At 44.5% G+C, this 24475-nt stretch overlaps 1 protein-coding gene across 8 annotated transcripts in view; it reads left to right on the forward strand.

Annotated features, from left to right (window-relative positions):
• SLC23A2 (solute carrier family 23 member 2) overlaps window positions 1–24475 on the forward strand; it is a 147904-nt gene that overhangs the window by 56181 nt on the left and 67248 nt on the right. For 7 of the 8 annotated variants that reach the window (XM_017944974.3, XM_031656582.1, XM_017944978.3 and 4 more), the window contains one exon: window positions 11828–12087. In XM_017944974.3, the coding sequence (XP_017800463.1) occupies window positions 11980–12087 (108 nt within the window). In that variant the 5' untranslated portion in view covers window positions 11828–11979. Of the gene's footprint in view, window positions 1–7588; window positions 7679–11827; window positions 12088–24475 lie in introns of those variants that run through there. The other variant, XM_021921210.2, reaches the window with a different exon arrangement.

The raw sequence follows: 24475 nt of genomic DNA on the forward strand, positions 1-24475 counted from the left end.
GATTAGAATTTGAGAAGGGGACATTTTTAAAATTGGCGGGATTACAGGGGTTTTTGATTAGTCTTCTAAAGTCAATTTTATTGCGATAATGTTTACATAGAGTAAGTGGATATACATCCAAATGGAGCCACCAGAATCAGTCAAAACAGCAGATTTCTATCACTCCAAAGGTTCCATCCTTTCCCTGGGGAGCCCCTTCCTCCGTTCCTGCCCTAGGTAACCTCTCTCTGCTTCCTGTAGAATGGTTTTGTCTTTTGAGAATCAGACTGCATGTCTTGTGTCTGGCTGCTTTAACGAAACATCTGTGCGACTCCCCTGTGCTGTCAGGCACGTCAGCAGACGCTCTCCGGTTTGTTGCTGACTAGTATGCCTTTTGATGGACCCACCATGGTTTGCTTACCCGTCCACCTCTTGATGGCTCTTTGGATGTTTCCAGTTTGGGACTGTTATAAATAAAACAGTGTCGAGGATTTTTGTCTTACTTGCATTTGTGTCAAATAAATCTGTCGTGGTTTTTTTTTTTTTTTTGGATACAGAATCTTGCTCTGTTGCCTGGGCTGGAGTGCAGTCATGCAGTCTCAACTCACTGCAACCTCTACATCCTAGACTCAAGCCATCCTCCCACCTCAGTCTCCTAAATAGCTGGGACTACAGGCAGATACCACCATGCCTGGCTAATTTTTCTATTTTTTTGATAGAAATGGGGTTTCGTCAGGTTGCCCAGGCTGGTCTTGAACTCCTGGGCTTAAGTGATCCGCCTGCCTCAGCCTCCCAAAGTGCTAGGATTGCAGGTGTGATTCGCTGTGCCTGGCCCAGACGTCTGCATTTTAAATAAGCTTCCCAAGTGAGTCTTAAGCACACGAGCCAGTGATTCTTATTCTGGCTATTCCTCTCTCTCATATCCTTTTGGGGAACTGTAGGTTTTTATGTCTAGAGCAAATGATGGATTTGCCATGGATTTATATTTCTGATGTAGTATTTATTCAGTGCCGTTTACGTGGAGTAAATGTAAATTTCATTAGCATTTTTGGAGCATCTGTCTTCTCCCCGCGCCGCCCCCGCCCCCCCACCCCGCCGTACTTCCTTGTAAAGAGCATCTGCCTATTCTGTGCTAAGAGCTGGGAATATAAAGATGAATTTTATTTTTTATTTTTTGTAGAGTCAGAGTCTCACTGTGTTGCTCAGGCTGGTCCCGAACTCTTGGCCTCAAGCACTCCTCCCAGCTAGGCCTCCCAAAGTGTTGGGTTTATAGGCATGAGTCACTGTGCTCAACCTTAAAGATGAATTTTACGTAGGGGGTTTCTGCTCTTTGGGAAGACTCTTAGTGATGAACTCATTCAGCCATTGGAGGCTTTGTATGTTACCTGCTGACTCTGCTAGATACTGATGATGAAAGGACAGGTTTTTCTTAGGATTTGGTGGTTCTTTCGAGAAACACAGAAGGTTTTGGTATTTAACTCCAGGAATAGCTCAGCCCTGAAAACTTCTGGACAGTGCCATCACATTTCTCCTTCAGGTGGCCCTGCTAAGTCACAGTGAGAGGGGTGACTCTGTTTCCTCGACAGGGAGAAATGGTCAGTTAAAATGAAGCTCAGAAGAATTCGTTACAGGCTGAATAGCTGATGAAACAAGTACTGATTAAAAGCTGCTGTTATTCTGCATTTGTGCATGATTGTTGGTGGCTGGAGAGTTAGTTATTCAGTCCTTAGGGAATTGAAAGATTTATTACACATCTAAATATTTTATTTTACTTTTCTACTTCCTCGTAACAGAATTTTCCAGATTGGTGATTTTTTTTCTCTGTCAGGTGTACATTTATTTCCAGGTGCCTTTTTTTTTTTTTTTGAGACTGTAGTGATCTCCTTCCTCTAAGGTAGTGATTTTTAACTTTGGCTACAGGGAGCTTTAAAAAAATCTAGATGCCAAGTATAATTTGTAGAACCTTGGCTTTTCTCCACTCTCTTCTGAAACCCAGTTATTTTAGAACTTTAAACATGAGGACATTATTCCACACTGCTGTATCCTGAGCTCACAACAGAAAGGACTGAATTGATTTGCTTGCATTACATTGTAAAGGGGGTAGATGCTGTAAGGGGAACCAGCCTTTCCCCTGGACTTGATTCTGAGGAGTAAGGAGGAACTGGTGCTAATGTGGACACCTTGAGGCTCTTAGGGGAGAAATTTGGGCCCATCTTTTGTTGTTAAGTTAGTTTAGAAAATATAGAGGACTAAAAAGAGGAAAATAAGTCATTTGTGTTTCTATCACTCAACATTTTGGTTAACATTTTGGTGTGTGTATACATGGCCACATACTTTACACATGCACAGTGGGTTAATGCTGTACATAGCATCTGTTTCATTATATATATTGCCTTTAATTCTTTTCACTTACAAAAGAACTTTTTTCACTCAAAACTAGTATCTTCTACCATTCTTTTTATTTTTTTTATTTTTATTGTGATAAGAACATTTAACACGAGATCTACCTTATTAACAACTTCTTTTTTTTTTTTTTTTTTTGAGACAGAGTCTCGCCCTGTCACCCAGACTGGAGTGCAGTGGTGTGATCTTGGCTCACTGCAACCTCTGCCTCCTGGGTTCAAGTGTGTCTCCTCCCTCAGCCTCCTGAGTAGCTGGGATTACAGGCATACTCCACCACGCCTGGCTATTTTTTATATTTTTAGTAGAGATGGGGTTTTACCATGTTGGCCAGGCTGGTCTCGAACTCCTGACCTCAGGTGATCTGCCCACCTCGGCTTCCCAAAGTGCTAGGATTACAGGCATGAGCTTCCGCGCCCAGCCAACAACTTTTTAAGTGCACAATGTGGTATTTTTTTTTGTTTTCTGGCTAATTTAAATAATTTCATTTTTTAAGAGATGGAATCTTACTATGTTACCCAGGCTGATCTTGAACTCTTGGCCTCCAGCAATCCTCCCACTCTTAGCCTCCCCAAGTACTAAGATTATAGGCGTGTGTGAGCCACCGTGCCTGACCGAAGTATTGTTAATTATAGGCACGGTGTGGTCCAGCAGATGCCTACAATTTGCTCATGTTGTGTAACTGAAACTGTTTGGTATTTTTTTTGAGACAGAGTCTTGCTCTGTCGCGCAGGCTGGAGTGTAGTGGTGCGATTTCGGCTTACTGCAGCCTCCACCTCCTGGGTTCAAGTGATTCTTGTGCCTCAGCCTCCTAAGTAATTGAGCTTACAGGTGTGCACCACCACGCTGAGCTAGTTTTTGTATTTTTGGTAGAGAAGGGTTTTCACCATGTTGGTCAAGCTGGTCTTGAACTGTCGACCTCAGGAGATCTTCCTGCCTTGGCCTCCCAAAGTGCTGGGATTACAGGCGTGAGCCACCGTGCCTGGCAACCTAAAACTTTTAACCTGTTGAATGTCAGTTCTCCATTGACCCCTCCCCCAAGTCCCTGGCATCCACCATCCTACTCTGCTTCTGCATTTGACTATTTTAGATGCCTCACGTAAGTGGAATCATGCAGTATTTGTCCTTCTGTGACTGGCTTGTTTCACTTCATGGAAAGATGTTCACCCTGTGTTGTGTAAAAAGGCAAGTTAAAAAATAGCACGTATATAACAGGGTGAACATCTTTCCATGTCAATAAATATTTCTGTGCTTTCTTAACAATGTTAAAATGTAGACCTTAGGTCTTACTTTTTCTGAATTTTATTACTTGTTAGTAACCAATTGTCTTGGCATGTATATTGAAAAATCCATAGTTTGATGATTTGAAGTGCTGCTGTATCATATGTTCATCAGTTTTGGTTTTTTTGTTTTGATGACTGATACTTTCTTTGTTTTCATACTTGTTGAACTTCTGTTTATTACAGCTTTACATTAGGGTTCTTATCTCACTGACCACACTCCTCCTGTTTTTCAAATACTTGTGGCCATCCTTGCTTACTATTATTGTTATTATTTTGAGATGGGGTCTCACTCTGCCACCCAGGCTGTAGTGCAGAGGCATGATCTTGGCTCACTGCAAACTCTGCCTCCTAGGCTGAAGTGATCCACCTCAGCCTCCCAAGTAGCGGAGACCACAGGTGCACGCCACCATACCTGGCTAATTTTTTTGTATTTTTGATAGAGACAGGATTTTGCCAGGTTACCCAGGCTGGTCTCGAACTCCAGAGCTCAGATGATCCACCTGCCTCCACCTCCCAAAACTGTTGGGATTAGAGGCATGAGCCACCATGCCTGGTCCTTGCTTATTCTTCTAGAGGAATTTTTAGCAAGCTCCTCTGATCCGTTGGGGGGAGTATGAATGGATTTTTATTAAATCTGTGTAGATTATGTTAATTGGAAAATGAATATTCTTACAGTACCTTTCCTATTGAAGAGTATCCTCTGTTTCTTTGGTTATTCAAATCCTTTTTATGTCCCTCAGTAATATTTTATTGTTTTCTTCATAAAGGTCATACATATTTTTATTAAACTTATTCTTAAGTATTTAACATTATTTTTGCCATGGTGAGCAGGATTCTTTTATCCTATTGTTGTCAGACATGGGCAAACCTTTCTATAAATGTCTTTGGTCTTAGGGGCCAGGTGATCTCAGTCACCTGTTCCTCTTTGCTGTTGTTCACAATCCTTTAAACATGTAAAAACCATTTTTAGCAGGGACCTTAACAGAAACAGGCCAGGTAGTGGCTAGCCAGCTTCTGATACAGATGCTTGTTGCTGGCCTTTGGGAAATGTTTGATTCAATCACATTGAAAGAGGCTTGCTCATGGGTTTTGTAACTCGCTATTTAATTGTAGATTCTCTGAGATTTTTCATATCTTTTGATATAGTTATAATTTGGACTTTTCTAATACTTCCCTCATCTTTCTTGGTCGGTGTCCATCGATGGTGGTGACGTTGACACCCCCGACTTGTTCCTGACGTCTGTTGTGTCACAGATAGGTTTGATGTAGTAAGATTATTAAACAAAACCACTGTGACATTATACCACATGCCTTAAAAAAAATCATTTATCAATCCACAAACTTTGGAGAACCTTTAATATATACGCCAAGTTCAGCATCAGGGGTGGAGGTAAGATGGTGGGGCTGTGATACTGTTCCTTTCTGTTTCCCACAGCTGTCTGGCTAGGCAGACAGACAGACATGATCTTGCTTTGTTACAATCATCTTTTTAAATTTTACCTTAATTTTTTTTTGTACAGATGGGGTCTTGCTCTCTTGCCCAGGTTGGTCTCAAAGTCCTGGCCTCAAGCCGTCCTTCTGCCTGGGTCTCCCAAAGTGTTGAGATTACAGATGTGAGCCATCACACTCGGCCCTCCACATGGTCCTCCGACACCATGATGAGGTGGTGATCGGAGGAAGGATTGATGGGAGTCACCCCAGTGAGAAGGGGTGAGATGAAGGGGGCTTATTTTGGAGGGATGGCATGAGCAGGGTCCTGAGAGATAGAAGAGGTCTGTGAGTAATCACAGTAGGATCCACGAGGGACTGGGAAAGGGGACTCGGATAGGCCCCATAGTCACCTCTTGTGAAGGAATTTGGGTGTCACTCTAAATTAGTAAGCCATCAAAGAGCATGGTAATTTTCTGTTGAAGCATCATGCTGCTTACCATTTGGACAAGTGTTTAGAGCCGTCAAGATGGAATGAGGGGCTGGGTGTGGTGGCTCACGCCTGTAATCCCAGCACTTTGAGAGGCCAAGGCGGGCGGATCACCTGAGGTCGGAAGTTCGAGACGAGCCTGACTGGCCAACATCTAAAAATACAAAATTAGCCAAGCATGGTGGCGCATGCCTGTAATCCTAGCTACCTGAGAGGCTGAGGCAGGAGAATTGCTTGAACCCGGGAGGTGGAGGTTGCAGTGAGCCGAGATCATGCCATTGCACTCCAGTCTGGGGAACAAGAGTGAAACTCCATCTCAAAAAAAAAAAAAAAAAAAATAGATGGAATGAGGGCCAGGTGCAGTGGCTCATGCCTGTAATCCCTCCACTTTGGGAGGCTGAGGCAGGAGATTGCTTGAGCTCAGATGCTCAAGCCCACCCTGGGCAACATTGTGAAACCTCATCTCTACAAAAACTAGCCAGGTGTGGTGGCACATGCCTGTGGTCCTAGCTACTCAGGAGGCTGAGGTGGGAGGATCACCTGAGCCTGGGAAATCACGGCTGCAGTGAACTCTGATTGCGCCACTGCACTCCAGCTTGGGCAACAAAGTGAGATCCTATCTCAAAAAAATTTTTTTTAAATTAAATTTATTCTTAAGTATTTAATGTTATTTTTGCCATGGTGAGCAGGATTCCTTTATCCTATTGTTGTCAGGCATGGGCAAACCTTTCTATGAATGTCTTTCGTCTTAGGGGCCAGGTGATCTCAGTCACATGTTCTTCTTTGCTGTTGTTCACAACAGCAATGAGAACACAAGTTAAGTGGCTGTTGTGATGTTGATGAGAGACCATGGTGATGTGTGCTAGGGAGCAGCTGTGCAGGTGAATAGAAGTGCATATATTAGAGAGTTCCTAGTCCAAGGAGGGTGGGTATCAGCCCTGGAAAAGGAGCTTGAAGGTGATTCCTGCGCCCCAATGCCCCCTCAGAAATCACAAGGAGGGTAAAATCACCAGCAAGTCCCACAGAGGCAGTGTGTATAGGCCAGCTGGCCTGGGCTGTGTTTGTCCAGGGAGAACAGCTGTAAGCTGAGCATTTAAAGGACAGTTTTATGTCTTGCTTGTATAAACAGTGTAATGGCAGGTTCAAATTACTGATTCAAGTTTGAATCCTGTTCTACTGCTTATAGCAGTGTATCCTTTGGCAAGTTATTTTACTTCTCTGAAGCTCAATTTCTACTTTTGTAGAGTTTGTGTGCAAACCAAGTAATATTATGCTTACTGGCCAGAAATAACTGCCATTTATTTAATAAGAGGTCAGAGACGTGCCTGGCACACACGGACACTTAGCAACTGGAAAACTGCAGTTATTACTGCCATTGTCGCCATCATGATCTTCCATCGCTCCGCTCCTCCTTCCCCATTGTCGTGTATTAAGGCCAAGACAGTGAGTGGATTTGCTCATTCTCTTTCTCTCTTTGGCAAGGGGTAGGAAAAGGGGCAATGAGGGACCATGGGTTGGCACAGTTTCCCCAGTGTCAGATTCCTGGGGAGATTTTGCTTCTTGTTTTAATACAGATGTTAAACTCCACTCTTCCCTCACCTCTCCCCTTTTATCTGTTGCATTTTGCCGCTGGACCTTGGCATTTATGCACACCATGCTCATCCTGTGTGAATAAACCCTCTGATCTCGGGTTGTCGCATACTTTCTGACCTTGAGAGTGTCTGCATCATCCTTGTGCACTGGGGTGTGGAATACTCTGTCCTTTTGGGCTTTTTATGGCAGTGTCCAAGGACACATTTCTTTGTTCAGCATTCACCCCTTCTTCCTTCTTCCTCCATGTACTGCTCCTGATGAAAGGTGCTCCCCTCTTCCTGAACCCTGCAGTCCTCTTCCCTGACGCCTTTCTCAGAACATCACTGCTCTGCGCTTTCTGAGCCTCATCCTCTCCTGTGCTCTTTCAGGTCTAAGGCTTCAGGATACTCCAGGCACTACTCTGGAAGAGGTGGGTGAAGAGCACTGGTGGTTCCTCTACTGTAGCTTGTGAGGTTCAATTAAGTGCGTGGTGGAGTAAATGGAGCACAGAGTTACTTGCTGGAAGGTATTCTTCTCGGGATGGAACTGTCTCTGTTTGTTCCTAGTGCTGGGGATGGTGGTGAGGGGTTTGCTGCTGCAATGGATGTTCATGTCTGGAACACCAAGATGAACTTAACCTAGGAGAGTAAATTCATTCTGCTTTAAATAATCACATCAGTTTCCTTAGCCAGGCATGGTGGCTTGCACCTGTAGTCCCAGCTATGTGGGAGGCTGAGGCAGGATGATCGCTTGAGGCCAGGATTTTGAGACCAACCTGGGCAACGTAATGAGACCCCATCTCTTTAAGAAAAAAAGTCCCATCATTTTCCCTAAAGTTGATATAGATAAGGGTGATTTGAAAGCTCTGCTGACTTGCTAGATGTGGGACAAAGAGCTTATTGGTCCCTTGAATATGACTATATGGCATGTGGCCGTGTAAAAATCTACCAGTATTTCACTATCCTCTTTTATCTTCTGAAAAAATAAACTTCTGGTGGTCTCAAGGTAGAGGTCCACTGTGGCTCCTTCAGGCAGATTTTATTTTTAGGTGTGTTTATTTTCACTCTGGGTTTTTTGCAGATTTTGGGAAGATGATGGGTGGCAGTGGCTAAATCACAGTGTAAAAGGCTGATGGATTTGGCTACACAAACTGATGACAACTCTGGCAGCTCAAAAGGTCATCCCCCAAATTCAGAAACAAAAAGTGGGGATAAAATGTTTGCATCAAATACAACAAAGATTTAAAGGATTAATATCCTTAAAATAAAGATCTGTAAACGTTATAGAAAATAGGCAAAAGACATAAGGGGATAAACCACAAAAGAGGCTCTGTGGTTGCCGGCAGACATGAAAAACTCATGAATCAATGCATAGCAACATATCTGAAAAATTACCCACTTGCACAGATTTTATATACGTATATATTTATATATAAAAATACATATATTTATATATAAATATGTCTATGTTTATATATTTATATCTAAATATATGTCTATATATGTTTATATATTTATTTATATATAAATATATGTCTATGTATGTTTATATATATTTATTTATATAAAAATATATATATATTTTTGAGACGGAGTCTCGCTCTGTCACCCAGGCTGGAGTGCAGTGGCACAATCTTGGCTCACTGCAAGCTCCGCCTCCTGGGTTCACACCATTCTCCTGCGTCAGCCTCCCCAGTAGCTGGGACTACAGGTGCCCGCCACCATGCCTGGCTAATTTTTTGTGTTTTTAGTAGAGATGGGGTTTCACCATGTTAGACAGGATGGTCTCAATCTCCTGACCTCATGATCTGCCCGCCTCAGCCTCCCAAAGTGCTGGGATTACAGGCATGAGCCACCACGCCCGGCCTGCATAGATTTTATGTATTAAGGACTATCAAACTTTGTAGTGTCGTAGTGATCCCTGCAGTAGAGTTTCATATCCTTATTAAACAGCAGAGTTGTGATGGATGAGTTAGGACCTGTATGTGGTGGGGGCTGTGGCAGAGTGGTGGGACCCCTGAGGTGGTCCAGATGTGGCATTTTAGGCTTTTCATTCATTTCTGGATGCTGTAAACATCACTTTTTCCTCCAGTTTTTACTGTTAATGATAAGAAGTCTGATGTTAATACTATCTTTCCTTTGTCAGTAAGCTGCTTGTATTTGTATGTTTTTGGTTTTTTTATGACAAGAAGTTTCAAGATTTTTTTTTTTTTTTTTAAACGGAGTCTCGCTGTGTTGCCTAGGCTGGAGTGTAATGGCGCAATCTCAGCTCACTGCAACCTCTACCTCCCAGGTTCAAGCGATACTCCTGCCTCATTTTGCTGAGTAGCTGGGCTTACAGGCACCCACCACCATGCCCAGCCAACTTTTATATTTTTAGTAGCGGCGGGGTTTCACCATGCTGGCCAGGCTGGTCTTGAACTTCCTACCTCAGGTGATCCGCCCACCTTGACCCCCCAAAGTGCTGGGATTACAGGCGTGAGCCACCACACCTGGCCAGAAAATTCTTTTTATAATGACCAAGCTGGAGTAAGTCCCACAGACGTGCTTCTGTGTGGGCTTCGCTATATGCATGTTCCTGCTCCTCTAACTGCCAAGTGTATCCCTTGGAGGACCTGATCTTGTCCTTAGAATCAACATGGCACATCTGGGATGCCATCCTCGGGAGAAGGGAAGTGTCTTTAAACGAAGATTTCACAATCTCAGCCCTCCTGCAGTCTTGGTGTGGGATCTGTCCTGTGCATTGTAGGATGTTCAGCGGCACCCCTGGCTTCTACGTACTAGATGTTAATAGCTCTCCCCCAGTTGTAATGGCCGAAGACATCCCCAGACATTGCCAGATGGCCCCTGCAGGGCAAAATTACTTTGGATTGAGAACCACTGCTTTAAATGAATATGGATAGCATGCGAATGAAAATGCAAAATGTGCATGAATATGCAAACGAGAACGACCACCCCGGAAGAATTTGATGTGTGTTCCTAGCTCTCTATATTTCACTGATGGAACTTCATGTTCTGGCAGTGGTTTCTTTTGTTTTCCTGTTTGGCCTTCTGATTGCTGAACTCTAAAATTTGTGTAATTCTTTCTCTTTTTTATTTCTTTACATTTCATTTTTCCCCTGGCTCATCCAAAGTATTTATTGAACGAAGTATCCTATGAAGAGTTCCTGGAACAGCAAGTTCTGTACTTGTATTTCCAAACTACTTGCAGGCCTGTCCTCACGTTTGCAGGACAGCTTGGTTGAATTCTTTATTCCTGGTGGGAGGATAATTGGTGGTAAGTTCTGATGCCACCCTAATTGGAGTACCAGAGGATACGCTCTGCCCTTCCCACCCCTACCTGTTTGCATTATTTTTTTCTTTATAAAAATTCAGGTATAGGCCGGGCGCGGTGGCTCAAGCCTGTAATCCCAGCACTTTTGGAGGCCGAGACGGGCGGATCACGAGGTCAGGAGATCGAGGCCATCCTGGTTAACACGGTGAAACCCCATCTCTACTAAAAAAATACAAAAAAAAAAAAAACTAGCCAGGCAAGGTGGCGGGCGCCTGTAGTCCCAGCTACTCGGAAGGCTGAGGCAGGAGAATGGCGTAAACCCAGGAGGCGGAGCTTGCAGTGAGCTGAGATCCGGTCACTGCACTCCAGCTTGGGCGACAGAGCGAGACTCCGTCTCAAAAAAAAAAAAAAAAAAAAAAAAATCAAGTATAGCTAGGCATGTTTCCTTGTATGTATGCCATTCCTTGGAGGGATCCTCTGTGCCCTCTCCTTTTTTTTTTCCTTTTGAGACTGATTCTCACTTACTGTGTCGCCCAGGCTGGAGTGCAGTGGTGCGATCTCAGCTTACTGCAACTTCCACCTCCCAGGTTCAAGTGATTCTTCTGCCTCAGCCTCTCGTAGCTGGGATTACAGGCATGCACCACCACTCCTGGCTAATTTTTTTTTTAGTAGAGACGGGGTTTCACTATGTTGGCCAGGCTGGTCTCAAACTCCTGACCTGAAGTGATCCACCTACCTCCCAAAATTTTAGCCTCTCAAAGTGCTGGGAGTACAGGCATGAGCCACTGCACCCAGCAACCTCTTCTTTTTACTGCTTTTGAGTATCTTACCCTGCTTTTAATTGGGCACATGTAGGGAATTTAGAATTATTTTAATGCCCGTCTAATCATGGTTAATTGGCTGTATCTGCATTGTCCGGTATAGTAGCCACAGACTACAAGTAGCTATCTTAAATTTCAATTAAAATTAGATACAATTAAAATTCACTTACTCATTTGCACTAAGCACATTTCAGGTTCTCATTAGCCACATGACTGTTGGACAGGACAGATATATAACATCTCCCTCATTGCAGAAAGTTCTATTAGGTAATGCTGGGTTATGAGATATAAACCATATGCATATCAAAGAAGTACCTTAGCTATTTTTTTCTCCCTAGTATTGTGATATTTTTGATAATTTGGTTTAGTGGTCCCCATCTCTAGTGGGCAATTCAGAATCTGTGGGTGACTATAAATGAAGAAGGAGTGGGTACCTGAAAACCGTATTTAGATAAAGTATTTTTTGGCTGCTTGGGGATAATGTGTAGTATGACTTTTTTTCTGTGCAAGAAACTCAGTGACGGCATGGCCTGTGTTGTTTTCATGCTTTGGGGTGATTTGGCTGTGCTCTTCTTTTCTAGGTGCTAAGAGATGCCGTTTGTGGACCTCATCTCTGCCTGAGAATCGGGGGCTCCAGGCACTAGAAGACCCGGCTGATCCTGGGCTTCTTGCTTAAATAAGCCTTCACTTCCAGCTGCTCTCCAACAGCTGTGCAAACTACTCACTTCTCTTAATGATGGGTATTGGTAAGAATACCACATCCAAATCAATGGAGGCTGGAAGTTCAACGGAAGGCAAATACGAAGACGAGGCAAAGCACCCTGCTTTCTTCACTCTTCCGGTAATCGTATTCCCTGTCTTTCTTAAATCTCTTGAAAGTAGTTTCCATATGGAATCGACATAGGATTGGCTTTAATGCTTATGTTTTCAGTGAAGGTTAAGGCATTTGCAAACCAAATACTTTGTATGTGAGATAGTCTTTGGGCTAACTCTTGGGTTTTAGCTGTGCTCTCAGCCTGGAGTCATCTGCTGGGATTAACTCCAGGAAGGAAGCATGCATTGCTGTTAATGTTTTAAATCTAGCCCATTGCTACCTGTGTCCTGGAGGATGTTGAAGGCTTAATTTTATCTTCAAAAATGTACTCTTAGGAAATAATGTGCAACCCAACATCACACTCATATTGCAAGCTGGGAGGATGAATGACTTACTGCTTGGAACCCCACTGTCCATATGTATTACAGTAGCAGTGTCCAGCATGGAGATGGTTTTATCCGAATAAGTGATAGCAGTCAGATAAGGTGGACTATACACATTCATTTATATTCAGTAAGAACATTTTTTCCCAGATATAGGATGATGATTTGTATAAAGTTAACTATAATGTGTTGTTTTAAAAACAGAAAAATGCTCTTTAGAGAGATCTTGCCTCAAGATGTTTTCCTCTTAATATTGGAGATGTGGTTAATGGCAAGAATAGTATTCTAGGATTTTTTTTGTTTTGTTTTTTTTTGTTTTTTTTTGTTTTCTCTTTTTTTGAGGCAAGGTCTCGCTCTGTTGCCCAGGCTGGAGTGCAGTGGCACCCTTAAAGCTCACTGCAGCCTTGACTTCCCAGGCTTAAACTATCTTCCCATCTCAGTCTCCCAAGTAGCTGGGACTATAGTTGTGTGCAGCCTGTAGTCTACTACAGCTGACTAATTTTTTATACTTTTTGTGGAGATGGGGTCTCGCTGTGTTGCGTAGGCTGGTCTTGAACTTCTGGGCTCAAGCGATCCTCTTGCCTCAGCCTCCTAAAGCACTGGGATTATAAGCATGAGCCACCACGCCTGGTGTCAAGATTAGTTATTGTTATCAATGTTGTGTCTGAAACTATTGGCATGCCCCATGGCCTGATGATAAAAGGAATCAACAGTAAGACATTTGAGGGAAGATGGATCTACAGAGGTGTCAGGATTATTTTTTAAGACTGGATCTCACTGTGTTGCCCAGGTTGGAGTGCAGTGGCACAATTAAGGCTCAGGCCTCCTGGGCTCAGGCAGTCCTCCTACCACAGCCTCCCAAGTAGCTGGGACCACAGATGCCTGCCACCATGCTCAGCTAATATTTTTTATTACTTTTGTAGAGACAAGGTCTCCCTATGTTGCCCAGACTGGTCTTGAACTTAAGAGCTTGAGCTCAAGCAATCCTCCTGTCTTGGAGACTGAGTCTCACTCTTGCCTACACTGGAGGGCAGTGGTGCAATCATAATGCAGCTTTGAATTCCAGGGCTCAAGCCATCTGACTCAGACTGTCGAGTAGCTGAGATTATGGATGCATGCTACCAACCCTGGCTTGAACATGGCATTTTTTTTTTTTTTTTTTTTGGAGACAAAGTCTTGCTCTGTCATCCAGGCTGGAGTGCAGTGGCGCCATCTCAGTTCACTGCAGCCTCCACCTCTCGGGTTCAAGTGATTCTCCTGCCTCAGCCTCCCAAGTGGGACTACAGGCTGGGACTCCCAACTGGGACTACAGGCACGTGCCACCACGCCTGGCTAATGGTTGTATTTTTAGTAGAGATGGGGTTTTGCCACGTTGGCCAGGCTGGTCTTGAACTCCTGATCTCAGATGATCCACCTGCCTCGGCCTCCCAAAGTGCTAGGATTATAGGCATGAGCCACCATGCCTGGCCGAACATGGCATCTTTAGGTACATTGATTGACTACTTTCATCCACACTGTATTTCTTTGTTTATTTCTTTTAATTGTATTCTTAGAGAGGTGTTTAATTTTACAACTGGCATTACTATTTTCTTTTTTCCTATAATGAAAAATTTTGAAACTGGATTTTCTTCGCTGTTGAAGGCTTAGGGTTGACACAGGTTTTCTAGGGGAAGAGGCATCAGTCAGTTGTTCAAGATTAAATGAGATCAACTTGAAGAGTGAATGGGAAGGTTTCATGCATGGGGGTTGCCTCGTCTCTTTTGTGGCTTTATTTTGTCTTACAGCCCAGGAGATGATTCACTGTCACTTCCCTTCGCTTTGGCGACAAGAACTTGAGCATCTCTCAACCACCTGTCTTGTCATTATGGTCCAGAATTTAAGATTTACTTATTCTAGGTTAAGCTTGTAGTATTTTATCGTTAGCAGTTGAATTCATCATTGTATGTGGTCAGCTTCCTCATTCCTTGTTGTTTCTTGTGTTCTTTTTCTTCCCTTTTAGTTTGCTTTTCATTTAAGATACACCGATAGTCTGGTCACCATCTTAGTCTTTGTACAGCTGGAAATAATTGTAGTTTGCCCTCCACTATTACACGGACTTCTGTGAATGATACACACCAACCTTCCAGCCTGTCCTCATTTCTTTTTAGCTGCTTTCTCTAATGATTTAGGTATCCTCTTCCAGTACTGCCTTCTGGATGAATCCTTCAGTATTTTCCAGTTTACTTATTTTTTTGTATACAGTCATGTATTTGTGTTGAATTTTTGTTGCAATATTATACTTCTTCTAAAATTTTTATTTGGTTAACTTCTGCCTATTTTTGGCCCTTAATTTCTCGTATATATGCGTTTCTTTTAAATGTGACTTCATTTAAATCATTGGGAACCCTCATATACTTATGAAGTCCCTCCCTAGTTCTCTTTCCATCTGGAATCTTCTGGGAATTTCATCTCTTTCTCTGTGCTCCTGTGGGGTTTGTGTCTTCTCATTATGGATCCAGTCCAGAGGCAGACCCTAGGGTGGAGCCCTCATTGTCTCCCCCAGGGTTGCCAACCATGGCATGGAAGAGTGGGGGAAGCCTGCCTGTCCTGGTTCAGCCCCCACCTTCTTCCCCTGCTGGAGCCGAGGCTGCCTGGCTTAGGGCTTCCAGGCTCAGCCCAGCAGGTCCCAATGTCAGCCCCATTTTTTTCCATGAGTGTTTTTTTCTCTTTTTCTTTCTTTTTCTTTTTCTTTTCACACAGGGTCTCATTCTGTTTCCCAGGCTGGAGTGTAGTGGAGCGATCACAGCTCACTGCAGTCTTGACCTCCTTGGCTCAGGTGATCCTCCCACCTCAGCCTCCTGAGTAGTTAGGACTGCAGGTGTGTGCTACTGGGCCTGGCTAATTTTTTGTTTTTTTGGTAGAGGTGGCATTTCTGCATGTTGCCAGACTAGTCTGGAACTCCTGAGGTCAAGTGACACACCTGCCTCAGCCTCCCAAAGTGTTGGGATTACAGGCGTGAGCCACCGTGCCTAGCCCATACATGTTTCTTGTGTATGGAAATGTTTTTCTTTTTAAGCTTGCCTATTTTGAGGTTTTTCCCTCTATCCCTGTACATTTTTTAGGGCAGGGTTGGGAAGGAATACTGCTCAAAGCATTAATTTCCAGATCCAACCTAAGTAGGAGTCCTTGTGAGAACATGGGAGCTGGGAATGTGGACGTAAGCCATAGTTGGGTGTAAATATGATGTTAATTATAAAGTTGATTTAACAGTAGAGCCATTTAATTAAGGATGTTATGGAATTTTTATCCCAGTCTAGGGCTATAAAAGGAAGCCTTAAAAGGGGGAAGAAAATAGTTTTAAAGTTATGCTAAATTGAACTACAAAGAGTAGGAACAGAGTTGGAATCATGGGATGGAGCTGCTGGGAGGAGAGAGATGCCAAGGATAGAGGTGACAGAGTCCAAACTTGAGCTCCCAGGATGATTTGGCATCAGGGATGCCAAGGTGGGCCTTAGTCTGAATTCCTAAAGCTCAAGCTGAAGTCAATTACATAAAAGAAGGAAAACACGGAAACAAAACTTCATCAAAGAATGTTCACAAAGAATAGTTCGTGGGATGGAGTTTTGGGTTGTGGATAGTTTTGTTAGAAAATACGTTATAGTCTGGGTGTGGATGCTTAGGCCTGTAGTCTCAGCACTCTGGGAGGCCAAGGCATGAGGATCACTTGTGGCCAGGAGTTCCAGACCAGCCGTGGCAACATAGCGAGACCCTCATTCATACAAAAAATTTAAAGATTAGCTGGACGCAGTGGTGCGTGCCTATAGTCCTACCTACTCGGAAGACTGAGGTGGGAGGATTACCTGAGCCCAGAGGTTCGAGGCTGCAGTGAGTCAGCAGTTGTATCATTGCATGCCATCCTTGCTGACAGAGCAAGACTCTGTCCCCAAAATATATATAAAATAAGAACAGGAACACAGTACTGCCCGTATTGAATCACTAGTGAAATTGCTACCCTAAGTCAACTTTTAAAGTAGAAGAGCATTTTGAATGATTTGCCCATTGACAGGAGAAAGGTCAGGGGGCTCAGTTACAGTGGGTGGCTTCCCACTGCCTGATGGATGGGATTAGTGTGGGGGCCGCTGGTTGGAGGCAGGGGCAGTGGAGTAGGACAGGAAGAATTGGTGGGTCTAGGAGATACCAAAGGCGTGGGAATAGTAAGAACAGAGGTGAGGCTGATAGAAGAGATGATAGGAGGTTTTGAGGGCCAAAGATGGAGATGTTTTGGATTCCCATCAAGATTTTATACATAAGAACCCGATTGGGTGTATGGTAGCTTTGGAGAAAATATGAAGTCTAGGGAAAACTCTTAAGTTTGGAGGTTCGGGAAGATGGAAGATGGTGGGTTTTACTTGAGAAGTTGTGGATTTGAACTGTGGTGCTCCTAGAGCCTGCAGGCACTGGGGGTGTGGGACTTGGTGCACACAGAGATCAGGAGAGCTGTAAAGACTCATTGTGACGGCTCATGTGGGTGGTGACTGATCCGCGTGAGAGGGTGCTGCTGCCAGGCAAAGCTGGCGGAGGAAGATAGGGTTGAGGGTCTCACTGTTGGAGATACCCACAGGTGAGTGACTGGGAGGATCATGCCAGGACATTGCCGCCTGCTAGTGCCTTGTTTCATCCTGGCCTTTGTAAATGTAAATATTGAAGAATAGCCAGCATGACAACTTTGGGTTTTTATCTTTTTGTCTGGATCTGTGCTGTCCAACATCATGGCTGCTAGTCACATGTGACTGTTTACATTTAAATTAAATACTGTTAAATGAAACCTGAAATTCACTTTGTTGGTTGCACTCATCAAGCACTCCATAGCCACACGTGGCTAGTGGTTAGCCCATCTCTGCTTGCTGGTTAGGGCCTTGCGAGGCTGAAACGTTGGCTCTTATTTCCTCGTTTGCCTTAGAATCCAAAGCTGGGCTTTAGGCTGTCAGCTGTTAAGGCATCTAGAGAAAGGTGTGCTGGAGTGCAGCGAGGTTGAGCACCAGTAACCAAATCTGGCTGTTCCTGAGAACCAGGCTTGTAGGGTGTCTCCTGGAAAGGGAGGCGGGGGTGTGTGGCTGATAAGGATCTCATCTTTAGAGATTCTCTTAGGCATCCTGTGTTGGATGAGTGGAGTGCTTCCCATATCTTTTTTTTTTTTTTTTTGAGACGGAGTCTCGCTCTGTCGCCCACGCTGAAGTGCAGTGGCGCGATCTTGGCTCACTCCAAGTTCTACCTCCCAGGTTCATGCCATTCTCCTGCTTCAGCTTCCCGAGTAGCTGGGACTACAGGCGCCCGCCACCATGCCTGGCTAATTTTTTTGTATTTTTAGTAGAGATGGGGTTTCACCGTGTTAGCCAGGATGGTCTCAATCTCCTGACCTCGTGATCCGCCCACCTCGGCCTCCCAAAGTGCTGGGATTACAGGCGTGAGCCACCGCGCCTGGGCGCTTCCCAGATCTTTAAACAAAATAAACAAAACACCCACACAAACATTTTACAAAGAAAAAGAACAAATTCATACTTAGAAGTAGAATGTCCTCTAGGTCAAAGTAAGAACAAGAGACATGCCAAGCCCCAGGACCCATGGAAATTAGGTCATGTGGTCAGAGTTGATATCAAATAGGGGGAACATAGCAAAAGATCTTCTTCTTATCCCACAGGACTCTAGTTAGGCAAATTCTTGTGTTTTAAAGTCAGCTAGGAAATGCTTAAATAGAGGTGAATGCCCATGGCAAGACATAGGAACCAGAAAAAAAAAAAAAAAGCAAACAAAGTCCTGATGAACGATCATACCCTAGGGACATTGATCCCAAAGTACAGGCAGGAAGCACGGCCAGAAAAAGGCTGTGTGTTTGCTCAGCAGTTCTTGGACCACCTAAACCTGGAAGCCCAGTTAACAGCCCAAGCTTCCTGTTACCACAGGCACGGCTGTGACACACACAGCCTGTTGTTTCAGTGCGTCGTCATTCAGAGTCAGGGAAAGCGTTTAAGCTTCCTTAAGCTTCTTTAACAGCCTTTGTGAGAATATTTGGGTATCAAGAGTAGATTATTCTGTCTGGAGATATTAGCGGCATGGACTGAGGAGTAACTTTATGAGGTTCAGTCTTAACAGAGAATGGGAGAAATACTCGTGGGTGTTCATAAGAACCGACCACTTCTCATCTTCCCTGGATGTGTGTTCTTCAGAACATGTAATGGGAAGAGCCCACAGCCTCATGTTCCTCCATTGATTTAACGTGTCTGGTAACCAGCTGCTTACAGCCCAGTGGGGGACATATGGCAAGACAGCCAGCATACCATCAGTGTTAGGGTTTGAATTCCACATGGGTGCTGTGATAGTGTCCATGTGAGACCCTTTCCAAGCCATATTGTGGGGTAGGCCTTGCCAGTCAGATGAAGGTTCCCAGGGGAGATAACATGGAACTCCTAAAAAATGTCTAGGTATAGCAGGTCAAGAGGAGGGAGACTGAGGGCCTCTCAGCTTAGGGTGGGCGTGGCAGTGTCCTGCTCGGGGCGCATGTTTAGTGCAGAGTACAGTGGAGGTGGAGATGAGCGGCGGTGATGCTGAGGAGAGGTCATCTTAAATTCGCTCGTTTTGGGGTAGGAAGTTCCTGTGGTGGGTGCTGGGGCAGGAAGGGTCTGGAGATAGGAAGGCAAGTTAGGGTGCTTACGCAGTCCAGGTGTGAGCCGATAGTGACCTGACCTGGAAAGTGTGGAGGAAAGGAATTCTTCCATTCAGCAGATGATTATTGGGCACCTGCTTCGTGTGAGGCTCTGTCCTGGAATTGGCCTCCTAGTGATGGTGGGAGGAGAAAAGCAGTAAAGAAACAAGTAAATACATCAGTCTTGTGGCAGCTGGCCACTAATTCTATGAAGAAAAATAAATCAGGGAGGGAAATAGCAATAGAATGTGAGGTCAGACAGTGATCATACATAACCTGCAAACCATTCATTAATTTGTCCTTTTAAAAGTAGGAACTGGGTGCCACTCACAGGTCTGACTCTAGAGAACAGCAATGAATAGACAAGACAAAAATCCCTGAGTTTCCATCTTTTTTTTTTTTTTTAAAGGCAGGGTTTTGCTCTATCACCCAGGCTGAAGTGCAGTGGCATCATCATGGCTCACTGCAGCCTCAGCCTCCTGGGTTTAAGCCTTCCTCCCACCTCAGCCTCCTGAGTGGCTGGAATATGGCACATGCCACTGTGCTCAGCTGATTTTTATTTTATTTTTTTTTTGTAGAGACAGGGTCTTACTATGTTGCTGATCTCAAACTCCTGAACTCAAGCAATCCTTCTGCTTCAGCCTCCCAAAGTGCTGGGATTACAGGCGGGAACCACTTCGCCCAGCCACAGGGCTTCCATTCTGGTGTAGAAGACAGGCAAGCCACAATAGAAATAAGTCAAATGTATAGATGTTAGATATTGACAAACACTGGGGAAAAAAAGTAAGGGAGTGGTATGGATGCTGAAAATTCAGGAAGCCAGGAAAGGCTGCACCAAGAAGGCGGCCTTTGAGTAAAGTCCTCCAGGAGTTATGGGAAGTCTGTGTGTGGGCTTCAAGGGCAAAGGACCCATGGCAGGGGGGTGCTGGTGTTGCTCCACCAGGGTGAGCATTGACCAGAGATTCTATAGGCCTTGTGGGCCTGACCAGGATGTTGGCCTGAGAAAAACCTTTGGAAGCCTTTGAGCAGAGATGTGACATGCTCTGCCTAGTGGGGAGTAGGCTAAAGAGGAAAAACAGGAGGCCAGGCAGGAGCTGGTGGCCCTAGGACAGGTGTGCTGACAACGGCTGTGTCCTCGGTGCTTGCCCTGTGGAGGTGGGAGAAGCCCCCAGGCTCTGGAGCAGACCTGGTCTCTGTGCTTTTGGGCTGGATGAGGGTGGGAGCAAGTCCCTTCAGAAAGAAACACCCGATCCAGGCGTTGAAAAGTATGTCAGGAGAAATTCTGACTCTGGAGGGAGGGCGGGGAGGAGCCACAGTGGAGGAAGGGTTGGCTGGAGGTGTGGCCAAGAGCTTTGAAAAGAAGGGGTGAGGTGCTGTCCTGGAAGAGACTCCTGGAAGGAGCTTCAGGAGGAGACCTGGGGCCTGTGGGGCTGTGTCCTGATGGGTGTGCCTAGCAGGCAGGAGGTGAGCGGGACAGAGTGGTGGTGCGGCTCAGAGTTGCGCTGTGCAAGGTTTGGGGGATGCGAGGATGCCCCGGAGCAGAGGGGAGGAAGGCAGCCACCAGGACCAGGGACCCATGCTCCTTTATTTCCTTTTCTGTTTCCCTTCCCTTCCTTCTTCCTTCCTGTCCCTTCTTTTAAGACAAGTGACCTTGGCAGAAAGATGTAGGGAGGTACAGTGAAGAAACCATTTAATGGCTGCTTCGGTTCCTCTAAACCCCTGACTATATGATGACAGATTTGAATATGCCCATTTTCAGTAGTAAAAAGAAGGCAAAAGGTTTTTTGGTGCAAATACTTTTATTCTAAAAACCAAGTAAGGAAGCCCAGAACATGTCCTTGTTCTTGTGACTTTAGTACCGGGTGCTGTGAAGTTCCTTTTTGTACATCCCTAAATAGAGAATTTGGAGTACTTAGCTCTTAAAATGAAAAGTCTCAGTTGGATGGTAATAATAGTTGTATGGGAAAATGTTCTTTCTGTAAGAATAATAGATTTTGGGATTGACTATGATTCCGAGAAGGGCCTAAGGATGAAGAGAGACTGTTTCCTGGAGTCGGCCCAGGGAATTGGTTTAATTCTCCTGTTTCTGTAAGATGAGAGTTTTAATATACTGCATAATGGCCATGATTTAGGCAGGGGATGCCCTTAACAGCTTGAAGTGGAACAACCAAGATAAGCATCCTTTTCTCTTTTAAAATTTGTAAGTTGGGGGGAAAAAGTGTTAGAAAAGGAATATGCCAATGTATGCTTTGAAATGAAAACATCAAAACAATGGGATGCAAGTGAAGATTTTTGTGCATGGTAAGATATTCTTTTCCTTATCCACCCCTCCTCCCTCCTTCTCTGCCTCCTTCCCTTCAAGATGGGGTCTTGCTATTTCTGCCTGCACCTTTTGCATTTCTAGGAATACTTCAGATTTCCTTTCTTCTAGGTGAATCCCCACTTCTAAATTCCGAATCCCCACCCCTACTAACTTTTATTTGCCTAAGCTAGGTAGGCAGGCTTCTTGGTTTTAATGATTAGAGATAAAATATTTCAGATTGATTTCATTACCATAATCTAAGCCCATAATTCTATTGGGGAAAAAGTTCATTCCTGCTAGGATTTGATAAAGTACTTGAGGAGGAAGGTATGATATTGGAGGTTTCGAGGCAGTAATCACTCAGTTGTCACATTCCCCACCCCCTTAAATTGCCCTTAAAAATGGATGTTTTTAAGCATCCATAGTTCTCCCTAGGTTTTACGGGTCAAAATACATTGTTGGGGTGAAATGGAAGAAGCAAGAACTCTGATATGTTCTTCTACTGCCTCTTTTTTATAGTTCTCATATGTTCATTTTCTGTCCCTTTTTCATTATTTGTGTAACTTTCTTCATTTACAAGAGAAATAAGTTCACTGCAGAAAATACAGAATGGTAAAATGAGGAAAACAAATAATTTAAAATCTCACTAGCCAGAAAAACGACACTTTCTCTTATTTTGCTAGTAACAGAAAATATTTTGCTGATATTTTGGTGTATTTCTTTTTTTTTGTTTTTTGGTTATGATTGTTGTTTGAGATAGGGTCTCACTCTGTCACCCAGGCTGGAGTGCAGTGGCGTGATCGTAGCTTGCTGCGGTCTTGACCACCTGGGCTCAAGTGATCCTCCCATGTCAGCCTCTTGGGTAGCTGGGACTACAGGCATGTACCACCACACTCGCTAGTTGTTGTTGTTGTTGTTGTTTTTAGTAGAAATGGGGTTTTGCCATGTTGCCTAGGCTGGTGTCGAATTCCTGAGCTCAAGTGATGGTCTCCCCAAGTGCTGAGATTACAGGCGTGAGCCACTGTGCCCAGCCTTGATGTATTTCTTTCCAGAGATTTAAAACAAGTGTTTGAGTGTTCTTTTATAAAATTCTCATCAACACATAATCTGCTTTATAAAGCCTTTAACTTTATATGATATCATGGCATCTCAATATTATTAGAAACCGAACTTGTAATTGTGACATATAGCAAATCATGGATCTAACTTTTTTACTTTCATTGGGACTTTGGATTGTTTCTAACGCTTTGCTCTAATAAATGACAGCCTAGTTTATATTGACCTTAATGTATCTGATTGCTCTAATTTTGACTTTCAGTGAAGCCAAACACTTCTGCCACCATTCCTTGGCCATTTATATTCTTTCATTGTGTCTATTCTTCTCTCTAGCCCCTTTATTCCTGCAGAGCAATACTGGTGATCAAAGATACTGCATCATACAGAACAATTGCAGAGAAGATCCCTGGATCCGATAGCAATTTGAGGGAATAGAAGGAGAACCAGCTGCACCACCAGCCAGATCTGTGCCTGTCATTACTGGTAGCCCTAGGATAGGGAGATGTTTTCTCTGTCTCTGTTTAGGGGGAGCAGCTTTTGTTGTAGAAAGAAGTCTCTGTATCTACAGATCTGTGTCCGTAGCTCCGTTCTTGCTCGTTTCACTTTCTGATATACAGATGATGTTCTGTGTACCTGTGTCAGTGTATAAGGATTATCTTCATTGTTTTTTATAACTGCAAAGTGATCCATGGTATGGATATACCATAATTTATTTAATTATTGCAGATAGACCTCTAGACTGTTTCTAATATTTTGCTATTACAAATAGCATTGCGCTGAATAACCTTGCACATAAGTTGTTTCACTCAGGTGTAATTGCGGGATAGATTTCCAAGAGTGAGATTTTTGAGTCAGAGGGGATGTGCGTAAGCTGAGGGGGCTACTCACCAAATTGCCCTCTGTTGAGGAATTTCATCAGCAATGTGTGAATGCCTGTTTTTTTTGCATGCTTGGCAGCAGAACATATGGTCAGACTGGGCTTTTGCCCGATTAGCAGGTAGAAAGAGTTTTCTCATAGTTTGGTGGAGTCTCGTTCTATTGCCCCGGCTGGAGTGCAGTGTCATGTTCTCGGCTCACTGCAACCTCCACCTCCCAGGTTCAAGCAATTCTGCCTCACCCTCCCAAGTAGCTAGCATTACAGGCGTGAGCCTCCATGCCCAGCTAACTTTTATATTTTTAGTGGAGATGGGGTTTCACCATGGTGGCCAGGCTGGTCTCGAACTCCTGACCTCAAGTGATCCACCCATCTTGGCCTCCCAAAGTGCTGGGATTACAGGTGTGAGCCACCGCACCTGGCCTCTCATCACAGTTTTAATGTATATCTTCTTATGAGTAAGGTTGAGCATCTTTTCAGTGTTCAGGAAGCATGTTTATTTCCTTAGTCATTTTCCTATTGGAATGTTAGCCCTTTTCTTGTTGGATTTGTGTCCCTTCCATATTCTTTACATTGTAGAGACATGGGTTTGTTATCTGTAATGTGTTAGCAGCTGGAAAGAATGGGAGAGGGCGGTCTGCTTCGGGTGGAGTGCTGTCATGTGCTGCGTGGCCTCCGGATCTGTTCTTGAATCCATCTGGGGACGGAATCCCCAGGGACATCTCTTAGAAACCTCACCTAGCAGGAAGATGTTTGAAGTGCCCAGCCTAGTGCCAGGCATGAATATGTGCCAGGCAGACAGTAGCAGCCACCAGCACCACCTGCCTGGGGTGTGGGAGGAACACACACTGCAGAGTATTTCAGAGTGGGCCCTGGCAGACGCATCACCCGCCCGAGCTCTGCTGTGGGCCGGCACAGGGAGAGGTAAGGCTCCTTCTGCCTCCTCTTGTCGCCCTGCTGGGGGACAGGTGAGATGCAGCTGGAATCCCCAGGGTGCTTCTGGCTGCCACAGCCTTAGCCTTCTGGAGAAGGCGGCCCTAGGAAGACCAGGCTGGGTCAGGCAAGTGGTGGAGGCCGAGCCATCCAGCAGCAGCATCACCTGCACTGGGGAGTTACAGGAG

This window comes from Papio anubis, chromosome 16, assembly GCF_008728515.1.
Source record: "Papio anubis isolate 15944 chromosome 16, Panubis1.0, whole genome shotgun sequence".
Taxonomy (NCBI): domain Eukaryota; kingdom Metazoa; phylum Chordata; class Mammalia; order Primates; family Cercopithecidae; genus Papio; species Papio anubis.